The sequence below is a fragment of the Mobula birostris genome, chromosome 8 (assembly GCF_030028105.1).
Source record: "Mobula birostris isolate sMobBir1 chromosome 8, sMobBir1.hap1, whole genome shotgun sequence".
NCBI classification, from domain to species: Eukaryota; Metazoa; Chordata; class Chondrichthyes; order Myliobatiformes; family Myliobatidae; genus Mobula; species Mobula birostris.
The window spans coordinates 141486015-141500348 of NC_092377.1; the positions used below are offsets into that span (position 1 = coordinate 141486015).

The 14334-nt window shown below is 42.9% G+C and overlaps 1 protein-coding gene across 1 annotated transcript in view; it reads left to right on the forward strand.

Moving 5' to 3' along the window:
* LOC140202072 (scavenger receptor cysteine-rich type 1 protein M130-like) overlaps positions 1-6551 on the forward strand; it is an 88449-nt gene extending 81898 nt beyond the window's left edge. Inside the window, exons 13-15 of the mRNA XM_072266932.1 lie at positions 4952-5059; positions 5492-5623; positions 6204-6551. Of these exons, the coding sequence (XP_072123033.1) occupies positions 4952-5059; positions 5492-5622 (239 nt within the window). The 3' untranslated portion in view covers position 5623; positions 6204-6551. The remainder of the gene's footprint in view (positions 1-4951; positions 5060-5491; positions 5624-6203) is intronic.
* Positions 6552-14334: the final 7783 nt, after the last annotated feature.

The window sequence follows — 14334 nt, forward strand, 5'->3', positions numbered from 1 at the left end:
TCTTTCCTTACAACTCAGGGCTTCCGGTCCCGCCAATATTGTTGTAAATATTCTCTGTACTCATTCAATCTAATTTACATTTTTCTGTAGGTTAGTGACCACAATTGCACACAATACTTCAATTTAGGCCTAATCGATGCCTTTTGCACCTTCTATATATCATCCCATGTACTATACACAATAATGTTATATATGAGGCCCAATGCGCGAAAAGCTGTCTTTAAGAGCGCATCCAACCGTGACGCCATTTTCAATTAATTTTGTATCTGTGTTTTCCAATATCTTTGTTCTACAGCACTCCTTAATGTTCTGCCGTTCACTGTTTAAGACATGCCCTGGGTGTTCCTCCCACAGTTCAACACCTCGAACGGCTACACAGAATACCATCTGCCATTTTGTAGCCCATTTTCCGAGCTGGGCCGGATCCCGGTGCAATTTATGACAGCGTTCCTTGCTGCTGCTACACCCCAAACTTGCTGTCATCCGCTAATTTGCTGAAGCAGATAACCACATTTTCATCCAGGTCATTGATAAAGATGACAAACAAGAACAGGCACAGCACTGATCCCTGAGGCACTCTACTCGTCACAGGAGTCCAGTCAGACAGCCAGCGATCTTTGGCCGCTCTCTGGCTTCTTCTACAAAGAAGCCTAATCCAGTTTACTACCTTATCTTGAATGCCGTGAGGCTGATCCAACTTGACCAGTCTTCCGTGCGGGACCTTGCCAGATGTATTTCTAATTCAGTCATTGATTTCAGTGATTTTCCTAGTAACGTCTACGATATTCTATTTAAGGTAGATTGCAGTTGTCTTACCATGCGCAAAATCATGCAGACTATCCCTATTCTGCTGATGTCTATACAAATACTCATATACCGGGTCGCTTATAATACCTTCCAATAACTATCCCACGACTGATGGCAGGTTCACTGGCCTATAATTTTGTAGTTTATCCTTAGAGCCCTTCTTAAGCAGGAATAAGAGTAGCTATCTTCCAAGCCGGTACCTCATCTGCCTATTTGAATATCTCTTCTCGGGCTCCGAACTTGCCACCCCCGTATGATCTGAAGGAACACTTTGTCAGGCTCTCAGGTGCATCCACCTTAATTTGTCTCAAGAGAGCAGACGACCCCTCCTCTGTGATCTGTGATTCCACGAAATCAACGCTGCTTTTCCTCATTCCTATAGACTCTGTTTTCGTCTCCTCTGTAAATGCGGGTGATAAAACTCAGTTTACATCTGTACGATCTCTTTTTGCACTACGCACGGATTGCTAATCTGACCTTCAAGAAGGTCGATTTTGTCCCTTGCAATTTTTGTTTTTCTTTACATATCCGTTAAATCTCTTCAGGTGCCCCTTCACCTTGTCTGCTTGGGCAATTTCATGCCTTCTTTTAGCACTTCATTTTCATTGTTCAGTGTTCTCTTCGATTCCTTACACGCCATAAGTACTTAGTTTATTCGTAACTCCCTTTACTTGCGAAAAACCTCTTTTTTTCTTAACTAGGGCTGAATATCCCTTGAAAGGTTAGGTTCCCTAGTTCTTTTATTCTGCATGCACACACAAACGTTGTATTCTTAAAATTTGACTCTTGAAGGCTTTCTAGCGACCAAGTACATCTATGCCAGAAAACAGCCTTTCCCAATCCATACTGCTCAGGTCCTTTCTGATATACAAACTTCTGTCAGTTGCCCTGTCTCTTCCGCTAATAAAACATCATGTATCGCACGCTCTATCACTGGCACTTCTAGGTACTGATGAAGGAAACTTTCCTGAATACAATTGTCAATCTCTATATTTTGTTGTTCTTTTGGAGTATCAGAATCCTGGTCAGTCTGTTGGGAGTTAAAATCACCCACTGCAACGACCTACTGTTTCTGGCGGCAGTCTTTAATGTCTGTACAATTTTGTTCTTCTAAGTCCAGCGGACTGCCGGGTAGTCTGTAACATAGTCCCAATAACGAGGTCAAACTTTTCCCGTTTCTCAGTTCCATTAATAATGCCTCAGGAGATTCTCCAATCTGTCATGACAGCACGAAGTGACATTTTGTCTGACTTGTAAAGCCAGCTTTCCTCTTTAATCGCTCCCGCTCTGACCTATTTGAAGCTATGTAACCACAGTCCTGCGCCCTTCAACTAAGTCTTACGAATGCCTACAATGGTATAGTACGAGGTGCTAATCCATGTTGTGAGCTAATTTACCTTCCCTATGATACTTCTTGTCTTGAAATATGCGCAATTCAGAGCATTAATTATACTATGCTCAAGGTTTTGTTTCCTGACTTTGTCAAAGGTTTTACCACATCTGACATACATTAATTTTGTCTGCCAATTAATCCAAACTGCTGATTATCCACTATTCTACATGCTAAGCAGCACGAGTCGCTGCCTGAGGCCAACTTGAGTGAACTTTGTCTTCTCAAGATTCCGCTCTGCAATTTGACATTGTTCTAAGGAAGAAAGTAGGGCAGGACTGGCAGCTTAATTCCAGGGTTCCGTTGTCTTAGACGTGAATGAGCATGAGGAATTATATTCAGAGACAAAGCTCGGACTGCAGAGGATATCTACTGAGGCGTTGTGGGTGGAAATGTGGAATAAGAAAGGAATGAAGACTTTAAGGAGAATTTTCAGACTACCCCACAGTCCGCAGGATTTAGAGGGCCACATTTTTGAAAAAGGAACACAGACTCTTTCATGAAACATAAGTTGTGAATCTTACTTTCCATCTATTGACTGAGATTCCCATACTTCAACGTTTGGGACAGAGTTTATCAGAAGTGTTTATGAGAGTTTTCCTAATCAGTACATTGAATGCCCAGCGAGAAAGAGCATGATACTAAATCTCCTATTAGGGAATGAAACAGGGCGAGCGGCAGAAGTTTTTGTAAGGGAAACTTTGCAGTTTTTCATCTAGTGCATGTTATGCCACTAGTTTCAAGATCATTGTGGAGAAGGATATATCTGGTCCTCCGATTAACATTCTTAATTGGAGAAAGGACACATTCGACAGTATCAGAAAGGATCGGGCAAGTGTGGACTGGAACAAGCTGTTTTCTGGCAAAGGTGAACTTGGTAAGTAAAAAGCATTCAAAAGTGAAATGCTGAGCAGCATAAAATTTGCATGTTGCTGTCAGAATAAAAAGCGGGAATAACATTGTTAGGAAACTTTGCTTTCGAAAGTAATTGAGACCCTGTTTAAAAAGAGAGAGATGCATAAAAGGAATAATCAGGATGGAGCAAGTGAGGTGAGGTGTACTGGAGATGTATAGGACATACGAGAAAGCACACAAAAAGGAAATGAAGAGGGCTAAAAGAAGGCACGAGGTTGCTCAGGTAGAAAAGTTGAAGGCGATCCCAACACTGTTACAGGTATGCTAAGAGCAAAGGTATAGGAATGCACACTTTATTTTCTTGAAGATCAGAGTGTTCGCATGGAGCTGAGAGGGATGATGGAGGTCTTTAATGATTTTTTGCATCAGTGTGCACTCCGGACATGGAAGGATTTTTTAGATGTTCAGCAAAGCAGACTTCAAGTCTACATTACATAGGAGCACGCGATGCTGCCCTGAGTCAATAAATTTCCAAGGCCTGACAGGGTCTTCCTTGAGACATCCGGGCATTCGAAATAAGGTGGTAATTTTGAATAGACATTGGCTTCACGGGGGAAGCCATAAACTGGTCCGAGATTATTACTTTTCTGATTGTAGGCCTATCCATCATGGTGCCACAGATGTCGTTTCTGGATGTCTTCGTGTTTGTCATTATTACTGACGATCTCGACGATAGTTTGGTCAAATGGAATTTGGAAATCTGAGCGTTAGAGCAAGATTGGGGTGTCGTGAACAGCGAGGAACACTGTCAGAACTTGCAGGAATTCCTGGCCCAGATGGAAAAGTTGGCTGTAAATGATACATGGAATTTAATACAGACAAATGTAAAGTGTTACAGTTTGGTAGAACTTACACCTTGAGCGGTGGATCATCGAGCAGTGCAGTAGGGCAGAGTGATCCCGGAAAACAGATGCATTATACTTTGGAAGGGGTGTCACAGGTAGAATAGGTCATAAAGGAAGCTTGTGACACATTGGACTTCATAAGTCAAAGTACTAATTAGCGGAGATGGGATGATGCGTTCAAGTTCTGTAAGACGTTATTGAAACCTAATTTAAAGTATTATCAGCAGCTATCTTCACCTATCCTCACGAAAGATGTCAAGGAGAATGAAAGAGTGCAGATGCAAAATACAAGGATACTGCAGGACTTGAGAAATAGGAAAAGGTTAAATAAATTACCTCTTCTTGACATAAAGTATTTAAGAATGAGGGAGATTTGTCAGCGACATGAAATGGTGGAAATATTTATCTAACAAAGAAAGGCAGACAATCCCTGAAGAGTATTGATAATGGCTCGGGTGAACCTTCTTATTAAGACACAGTGCAGAAAAAGGCAAAGGCAAACAACATCCGAAGAAAAAAAAATGCCGAGAACAATCGTGGTGATGGATAAAGACCATGATTGCACATGTCATACGGCAGAGCACAAAATGACAATAATGAGGAGGAGGATTTTAAATTAAGACCAGTGTGTAGCGTAATGCAGTCAGATTGTTTCCATTGAGGTTGGTTGAGACGAGAACTACAGTTAATGTGCTAAGTGTGAATGGTCAAATGTTCAAGGACAACACAAAAGATTTTTTTTTTCACTCAGAAGTTGTCGAAGTTGTGGAATGAAAGCTAAAGTGGTGGAATATGAACTGAGCAAAGAAATTACTGTAATGGAGAGAAAACAGATGTTTGTTTTGCTACAATAGAGAATGGAGGCTGTGCCCGCATCCGGTTTTAAACATCCACCATACTCTGGTATGGTCACTGAGATGACGAACAGTTTATGACTTCTGTGCCAAAGTTAAAATAAGTCTTTCCATCACCTATCTTTTTCACTGTCTCCCAGACTCTGGTTCCATTGATTCCTTCAATCAAATCGACTATTACACCAGTGACCCATTGAATGTCACCTTTCATGGACTAGAATATAATGAAGAAAACCACTGTGTTCCCGGTTGGTGCATGTTTTGTTTCTGCTTTTGTTTTCTACCTCTACCTCATGCTGGCCGCGAATAGAAACTGACAAAGGAAGTTGTACAGGCATGCACAATATAAACTGATCTGAGATCTAACACTTTTGTGATAGATTTGGGTTATTTAATGTGCGTGACAAAAGAGAAATCCTCTGTGGCTAAGCGAGTAATTGACCGAAAAGTTATTTCATTGTTCATTGCGTTTTACTCATTTCCGTGTGGAGGCTTTGAGGAATAATTCGTGGCTGGAGTTCGTGTGCAATACGTTGTTAATAGCCAGAGCATAGATAAATGTCCGTCCTTCATCGAAATGCCCATCGCACAAAGAACAAAAAGGATATCTCTCATTCAGCAGATTCCGCTGTACAACATGTGGTTTTGGGAATATCAGTTTCATTTATTCTTCCTTCTAGATCTGCTTCCGAGAAAATATGGCGGCCCGGAAAGTAAAACTGTTGATTCTCCTGATGATCTGGTCCTGATGGCCGACAAAGCCGGCGATCTGCTGATGCTTTCAGTTGCCCAAGATGGTCACGTAAATTAAGGTAAATGCAGTCTCTTTCACATGCGCAGTAGCTGAAACTCTGGGTAACTAATTAGTGACCGGCTTATGATTTCGATAAATGCAATCTTTATTGGAATTTCTTAAAAATACGTGTCCTGGGAAAGTGATTCACAAGTAGTTCTGTTCTCACGCAGACAAAATTGTCATCCCGGAGGCTTATCCGAAACACGTGACCCTACGATTGTGCATACCCCACGCCGATTTCTCTTTCTACACTGTATTTCCAGGGACTGAACTTATTTCCGACCTTATCTCCCCAGCAGCTGGTCCTCCTACACAGATGAGATGCACTAAATCCGTGCTGCTGATTAAATCGTTTCCGGTGATCTTCCATAATTTATGTTTGCCGTGCCAATTTCTCACTCGCATATTGAATTTGGTGTTTTTGTATTAAATGTCACATAATAAAGACTACTTAATTTGAAAACACGAATACTTTCACTGAGAATAGACAATACCTTACAATTCCATCAGTGCAATAAAAAAAACGAGCAATATTTCAAGTGTTATTTATTTCCAGTCTACTCTTAGCCGGCATAATATGTGAACTTTGTTTTCAGTCTCAGGTAGATTAGCAGCCACTCCACGATCCCATATTCCAATGCCAGTCTTGAAGAGAATGGAAATGCTCTGACTTCGATCGAGAAGCTATCCTTTCATCTATCAAGGAAAATGAGCATGCAGATCCACATCTTTTTGACTTCTATTGCAAAATTACCTGTGAGAGAAACATTGACTTATGTGGAGTATACTTCTGTCGACTCTTGTCCTGTTAGTTGCAAGAAATAAAAAAAAAAATTTGTTTATTTGTATGCAAATGTCCGGAGATATATAAAAAAAAGAATATATTTCGAAAAGAAAGATCATACCATTTTTGTCGATTGATTATTAAATGTAATTTGCCTCTATTAGCCTTTCCAATATCCTATGAAGTCGATTAAAGATAAATGGATTTACGGCTTTATCACGCTTTATTTTGTTATCGATGTTGGCAGTTGGAGATTCATTTTTGCATTGTTCTGCAAAGTTTCAGGCAAATTAAATAAATATATCATCGTATTAATGTGTTCACATTTTTCTCAAAACGCAAGCCAGATCAGGGGCACAGAAAGACCGCCACACTGTTTCCACATGAATTCCTGTATGCACCAGAGATACGTACCATGAGCATTAGGTTGTTCCTCCAACCTGAGTGTTTGAGGTGTGGGCGAAGGGGGACAAAGGTGAGGCCCTTACTGAAGACAGAGCGTTCTGCCTCAGACAGTTGAAGGTTGGAGGGGATGGTAAAGACACGGCATGGATGAGAGCTGGGATCAAAGGTGGGAGGGGGGAGGCTGAGGGTGTCAGTGGAGAGGGGAGGGTTGGGGTGAGCGGAAGATGGAGCCTCTGAGTACCCAGGAACTGATGGGATGTGAGGGAGACGGGATTGCAGAGAATTGGTGGGGGAAAGGGGGACGGGAGTCACAATAGCAGCACATAAAGACCAGGCCTGGACTTGTTCCGGTCGAATGGATCAGGTTGTTCCTCCAACCTGACCCACTCAAGCTGGAAGAACAGCAACTTGTATTCCGTCTGGGTAGCCTCCAACCTGATGGCATGAACATCGACTTCTCTAACTTCCGCTAATGCCCCACCTCCCCCTCGTACCCCATCCGTTATTTATTTATATACACCCATTCTTTCTCTTTCTCTTTCTCTCCTTTTTCTCCCTCTGTTCCTCTGACTATACCCCTTGACCATCCTCTGGGTTCCCCCCCTCCCCACGCCGCCTCGTCTTTTTCCCCGGACCTCCTGTCCCATGATCCTCTCATATCCCCTTTGTCAATCACCTGTCCAGCTCTTGGCTCCATCCCTCCCACTCCTGTCTTCTCCTATAATTTTGGATCTCCCCCTCCCCCTCCCACTTTCAAATCTCTTACTAACTCTTCCTTCAGTTAGTCCTGACGAAGGGTCTCGGCCTGAAACGTCGACTGTACCTCTTCCTAGAGATACTGCCTGGCCTGCTGCGTACACCAGCAACTTTGATGTGTGTTGGTTGAATGTCTTCTATTTCGTCAGTGTGCTTCATCTACGGACATTCGATTAAAGATTACTTCCACAACCAGTCACTTAATTCCACTCTGATGTACTCCAAAATTGAGGATTTGTTTGGATGAAATTTAAGTGGAGTTGTTATAAGCGTAAATTTTGAAGTGCATTAGTTACTGCATTCTCAGAATACTGTCCAGCTTCAGCAGGACGTGGAGATCGTTGTTGCTTTGTGACGAGTTTAGCAGCAAAATCACGGAATGAGAATCGAAGGACAGAATATATAATTCACTATTGCTGCTGCAGTACTGCATTTATTTAATAAACTTGTAAGCGGAACTCCAGTCGATAACACCATTCGTCTCCTGTCCTATAAATTCACATTGTTGCGTCTTAAACTTTAGTGGAGAAGTCTCATCAGCTGAGAACTGATGTCGCTTCAGGTCTATCATTTTGATAAATTTCTTGTAGGCTAACGCCTTATACCTTAATTGTTCATATAAGTCTGAACGGTTTACACAATTCAAGGGTATTCGTAGGTCAGTAATATACGTGCGTCCGGACAATGACATCGAGATTTTATGAAATTATGAAAGAAATAAAAATGGAAGAAGATAAATGTCAGTGTCACTCATGTTATGAGTAGAAATTATATGATGCAGTTGAAAAGGGTTTTCTGTGATTTTTCTTGTGCGGGAAGTTTTTTCGATCTTTGAATATCAGAATAATTTCATCTTTTAGCTGTTGATTGATTGAAGAGGTAATTTATCCAAAATTGGTGTTCTATATTCCAAAGCCTTTCTATTCCTTTAGACAGAACATTTTTAATGCAATGAAGCTTCAGGCAATGAAGTGCAGATCAGAACATTAGCTACTAGTGCAGAAAGAAATCGTCCCTCTTTCTGGTTCTTTCTGTATAATGTCAGAAGTCCATAATATATGGCAGAATTTGGCAATTTGATCCACACAGTCTCTCTGCCATTTAATAATGTAAGATCTGTTTCCATCTCAGCCCCAATCTGCTGCCTTCACTGCATTTCCCTTTATTCTCTGACTAATAAAGACTCTATAACATACACCTTAAATATACCGAAGGACTTCGCCTCCACGGCCGCCTGTAGAAAGTAATTACAGTGACTCACCACTCTCCGACTAAGGAAATTCCTCCTCACCGACATTCTAAGTGAACATCCATTTTTTGAGGTTGTGTTCTCTAGTCTTCGACTCCTGCAGCATATGAAACGTCATGCTGAACCATCTAATCCTTCTTGCAAATGACATATAATGTAAAAAGGTAACGGTCACAAACAGACCACTGTGGAACGCCTGAAGTGACTGGTAGCAAATCAGAAAATGCTCTCTTCATTCTAACACTTTATCAATCAGCCAATGCTCTGTCCATGTTCGTATATTTCCTGAAATACCATTGTCACTTAACGTTGAAACGTGCCTTGTGTGTGGCACCTTGTAAATGGGCTTCTGAAAATCCAAGTACACAAAACGCAAGAATTATATTCCGATTATCCTGCTTATTATTTCTTCAAAGAATTCCAACAGGTCTATGAGACATTGGTTTCTTTTAAAGAAGCCACGCTGACTTTGGCCTACTTTACCCTGTGCTTCTAATTACCCGGAGCCATATTATTATCAATGTATAGGTCAGACTAACTGGCCTATATTTTCCTCTGTTCTGCATCTCTTCCTCTCTGGAGAGTGGAGTGGATTTTTCAATTTGCCAGTCCTCAGGATTCATGGTAGAATCCACTGATTCTTGGAAGATCATTACTAATGCCTCCGCAATCACCTGAACCACCACCTTCCGAATCCTGGCGTTACAGCATCTTGTACAGGTGACTTATCTACCTTCAGACCTTTCAGCCGATCACAAAAACTCCTCCCTGGTAATGGCAAAGTCACTCACTTCTGCCCCCTCAAACTTTTGAAATGTTGGCTTACTGCTAATGGCTTCCACATTAAGGACTGATGGAAAGTACTTACTCAGTTCGTCAGCCATTTTATTGTTTCCCCATTATTATCTCTCCGGCATTATTTCATAACGTTCTGTATCTACTCGCGCTTCTCATTTGTATATTTCTGAAGAAATGTTTGGTATCAACTTTAGTATAATAGGCAAACTAACATTCGTACCGCATATGTTCCTTTGTGACTTTTTATTGCTCTTGTTGGTGTTTCAGAGCTTCCCAATTTTCCAACTGTAAACTAATTTTTGCTCAATAATATGCCCTCCCCTTGGCTTTTATGTTGACTTTGACTCTCTTTTCAGTTATGTTTGTGTCATCCTGCATGTAGGATGTATATATCCTGCACCTTCCCTATTGCTGCCAGAAATTCCAGTAGTTGCTGTTATGCCACCCGTGTCAGTGTTCCCTTCTAATCAATTTTGGCTGGCTCCTAACTCATACCTCTGTAATTCCATTAATTCCACTGTAATACTGATTCATCTGAACTTAACATGTACATTTCAAACGGTATTCATATATATTCTATCATATGTGACTACTGTCTCATTGCTGTTGTTGTACCTATTGCTCTCGAATCGTCGCCGATTGCTTGCACAGCATTCAATCCAAAATAGGTGATCCCCAGTGGGCTCATTCACGGGCTGTTATAAAACCATCGATGAGACATTCTACATTTTTTTTTCTCTCAGGATTTTGCCAAACTAGCTGCGTATTGAAATCCCCTATTACAGTCATAACATTGCGTGTTTGATACGCTTTCCATCCCCCATTGTAATTCTATACCACACCTTTGCTACCTTTCGGAGGTTTTTTTACATTTTGCATCAGCGTATTTTATCACTGGCAGTTTTTTTTTTTTAGCTCAATCCACAACGACTCCATAGATTCGGATTCTCTGCCAACTCTTTCCAATGATTTGATTGCACTTTTTTTTTCACCAGTGGAGCTACCCGAACCCTTCGGTCTACTTGTCTGTCCTTTCACACTGTCCTTGAAAGTTAAGCTCTCCCCAGCAGTATTCTTCTTTTAGTCACGACTGTGATGCCCATAGCGTCATATATTCCAAACTGTAACTTTACTATAATTGATTTATCTTATTTATTAGCATTATGTCCAGTCGAATAGTACACATTCAGTCCTGTATTCGTTGGCCTTTTTCCTTTGGCCTCTATCCATATTACAACTCTACTAGTTGACTGCTGTTTGGCCCTATCATCAGCCTCGCGTTGCTAGTTGTCTCACTACATTCTGCTTTGGTTTGAAAAACAATGACTCAGTCCTTAGCCCTATCATTCAGGTCATCATTCACCCAACAGGTTGTTTCTTATCCTCCGGATCAGCTCTAGGAAACCAGTCTACAACGTTATGTTTAAACGCGCAAACACGATGAAATCTGTAGATGCTGGCATTTCAAGCAACACGCATAAAAGTTGCTGGTGACCGCAGCAGGCCGTGTACGATTTCTAGGAAGAGGTACCGTCGACGTTTCAGGCCGAGACCCTTCGTCAGGACTAACTGAAAGAAGAGCTAGTGAAAGATCTGAAAGTGGGAGTGGGAGGGGGAGATCCGAAATGATACAAAGGCGTAGGGGGGGGGGGGGTTGGAGGATGGAGCCAAGAGCTGGATAGTTGATTGGCAAAAGGGATATGAGAGGATCATGGGACAGGAGGCCTAGGGAGAAAGAAAAGTGGCGGGGTGGGGGGAGAGCAGAGGATCGGCAAGGGGTGTAGTGAGAGGGACAGAGGGAAAACAAGGAGACAGAGAGAAATAGAATGTGTGCATATAAATAAATAACGGATGGGTTACGAGGGGGAGGTGGGGCATTTGCGGAAGTTTGAGAAGTCAATATCCATGCCATCCGGTTAGAGGGTACCCAGACGGAATGTAAGGTGTTGTTGCTCCAACCTGAGTAAAGATGTAGCTTCATCTTTACAGTAGAGGAGGCCGCGGATAGACATATCAAAATGGGAATAGGACGTTGGATGAAAATGTGTGGCCACTGGGAGATCCTGCTTTCTCTGGTGGACAGTGCGTAGGTGTTCAGCGAAACGATCTCCTAGTCTGCGTCGAGTCTCGCCAATATATAGAAGGCGGCTTCGGGAGCACCGGACGCAGTATATCACCCCAGTCGACTCACAGGTGAAGTATCACAACACCTCGAAGGACTGTCTGGGGCCCTGAATGGCCGTGAGGGACGAAGTGTATGGGCATGTGTAGCACTTGTTCCGCTTAAGGATAAGTGCCAGGAGGGAGATCGGTGGGGAGAGATGGAGGGGGGCGAATGGACAAGGGAGTCGCGTAGGAAGCGATCCCTGCCGAAAGCGGGGGGGGGGGCGGGGGATGGTTTTGGGAAAGATGTGCTTCGTGGTTGTATTTAACAAGGGGGATAAAACAGTGTCGAGCTATGCAGAAATGAGTTGGGTGGGGTAGGAGCAAGCTGAGAAAATACGTCTACCAGGACAGGTAAGTTTGTGGATCTTGGGTAGGAGGTAGAAACAGAAAGTGCGGGGTGGGGGAACTATAAGGTTGGTAGCAGTGGATGGGAGATGCCTGAGGGGATAAAGTCGGTGATGGTGTGAGAGACAATGGCCAGGTGCTCCTTAGTGGGGTCGCGATCTAGGGGTAAATAAGAGGAGGTATCCGCGAGTTGTCGCTGTGTCTCGGCAAGGTAGAGGTCAGTACGCCAGACTACAACAGCACCCCCCTTATCGGCGGGTTTTATAGTAAGATTAGGAATAGTCCGGAGGGAGTTGAGAGCAGAGCGTTCGGAAGGAGTGAGGTTGGAATCGGAACAAGGTGCGGTGAATTAGAGTCGGTTGATGTCCCGTCGGCAGTTAGCAATAAAGAGATCCAGAGCAGGCAGAAGACCAGAGCGGGGTGTCCATGAAGAGCAGGAGGGTTGAAGACGGGAGAAGGGGTCATCGGTGGGGGTGAGAGAGTCCTTGCCGAAGAAGTAGGCTCGGAGACGGAGCCAGCGGAACTCGCTGAGGTGTGGGCGAAGGGGTACAAAGGTAAAGACCTTACTGAAGACAGAGTATTCTGCCTCAGACAGTGGAAGGCCAGAGGGGATGGTAAAGATCCAGCACGGATGAGAACTTGGATCAGAGGGGGGAGGGGGGAGGGAGGCTGGTGCTAATGCCAGTACCCCATCTGTGATTTATTTATATACACACATTCTTTTTCTCTCTCTCCTTTTTTCTCCGTCTGTCCCTCTCACTGTATCCCTTGTCCATCCTCTGGGATTTCTACCTCTCCCCCTTTTCTTTCTCCCTCGGCCTCCTGTCCCATGATCTTCTCATATCCCTTTTGCCAATCAACTATCCAGCTCTTAGCTCCATCCCTCCACCTCCTGTCTTCTTCTATCATTTCGGATCTCCCCCTCCCCCTCCCACTTTCAAATCTCTTACTATCTCTTCTTTCAGTTAGTCCTGCCGAATGGTCTCGGCCTGAAACGACGACCTGTATGTGGCGAGCCGTTTTCAAAAATTATTATACATTGTGTAGTCCCATTGCCAAAAACCAAAACTGCACATCAATTTTGCTGACCATTATATGCACAGAGTCTACGTTTCCAGATGCGGCAATGCCACTCGGGAATATAACAGCTAAAACTATAATAAGGGCTCTGATAAAATTATTTCATTTTTTGGGTTGCCGAAGTAAATACAATCTGATCATGTGTTTTACATTCAATCATTCCTCAAATAATGTATGCTACCTGTGCAATGTTTCTGATGTTTTTGCAGATGACCAGCCGAGCGCTGCTGCGGGTACTGAATAAAATTGGAGAATCCACCAATTCTGAAAAAAAACCCTGAACATAACAAATCTACTGTAAGTCTGGATCTTCCTGCGTTACTGATGTCCGAAGCTCCCTCAGCCAGTGAGGCCCATTCACTTTCTTCTAGGGGTGGTGGGATTTGTGGAAAATGTACATTTGCAGCTGAACTAGTGTGAGACCAATAACGTTACAGGAGGTTTTGCTTGTGATGCCCCGGGAGATTCAAACTAGAATTACAGTGTGTTGGGAGAGACAGCGCTGGGACAGTTGGTGCTGTTGTGGTGGGGAAAGTAGGTGTTAGGACTGGACAGCAACTGAATAGTTGAGCACTTTGGGCCTAATTTTCGACGCTGCTTCCATTTCTGTGCAAGAGGTATTTTAACTAACGCAGATGACCAGGCTGAGATCATAACTTGCAATTATGACATTGTGGCATATTACTGAAACTTGGATACAGGCAGGACAAGCCTAACAGCTCAGTATTCCGGGGCTCCGTTGTTTTTGGTATGACGAAATGTGCGGTATTAAAGGAAGAATTTCAGCGTCATTCGTCTGGAAAAGATACCAGACAGCATTGCCGGGATGGCTCATCAACGAAAGGCACATGTGTACAACTGAGAAATGAAAAAAAAGGTATGACTACGTTAGTGTGATTATTTTCTCGATTTTCCAGATGTGAATGAGATTTAGAGCGGCGGATTGGTAGAGAAATAGCAGAAAGTTGCAAGAAAAACAAGGTGGTGATACTACGTAATTGTATCTTCTTCGTATTATCTGAGACAAGCAGACTGTGAAATGCCTGGATGGGATAAATCTGTCACAAGTGTTGAGGAGTCTTTCCGAACTCAACATAAAAAAGATTCAATAAAAGAGTGCGCACGAGATCTCCTGTTAGAAACA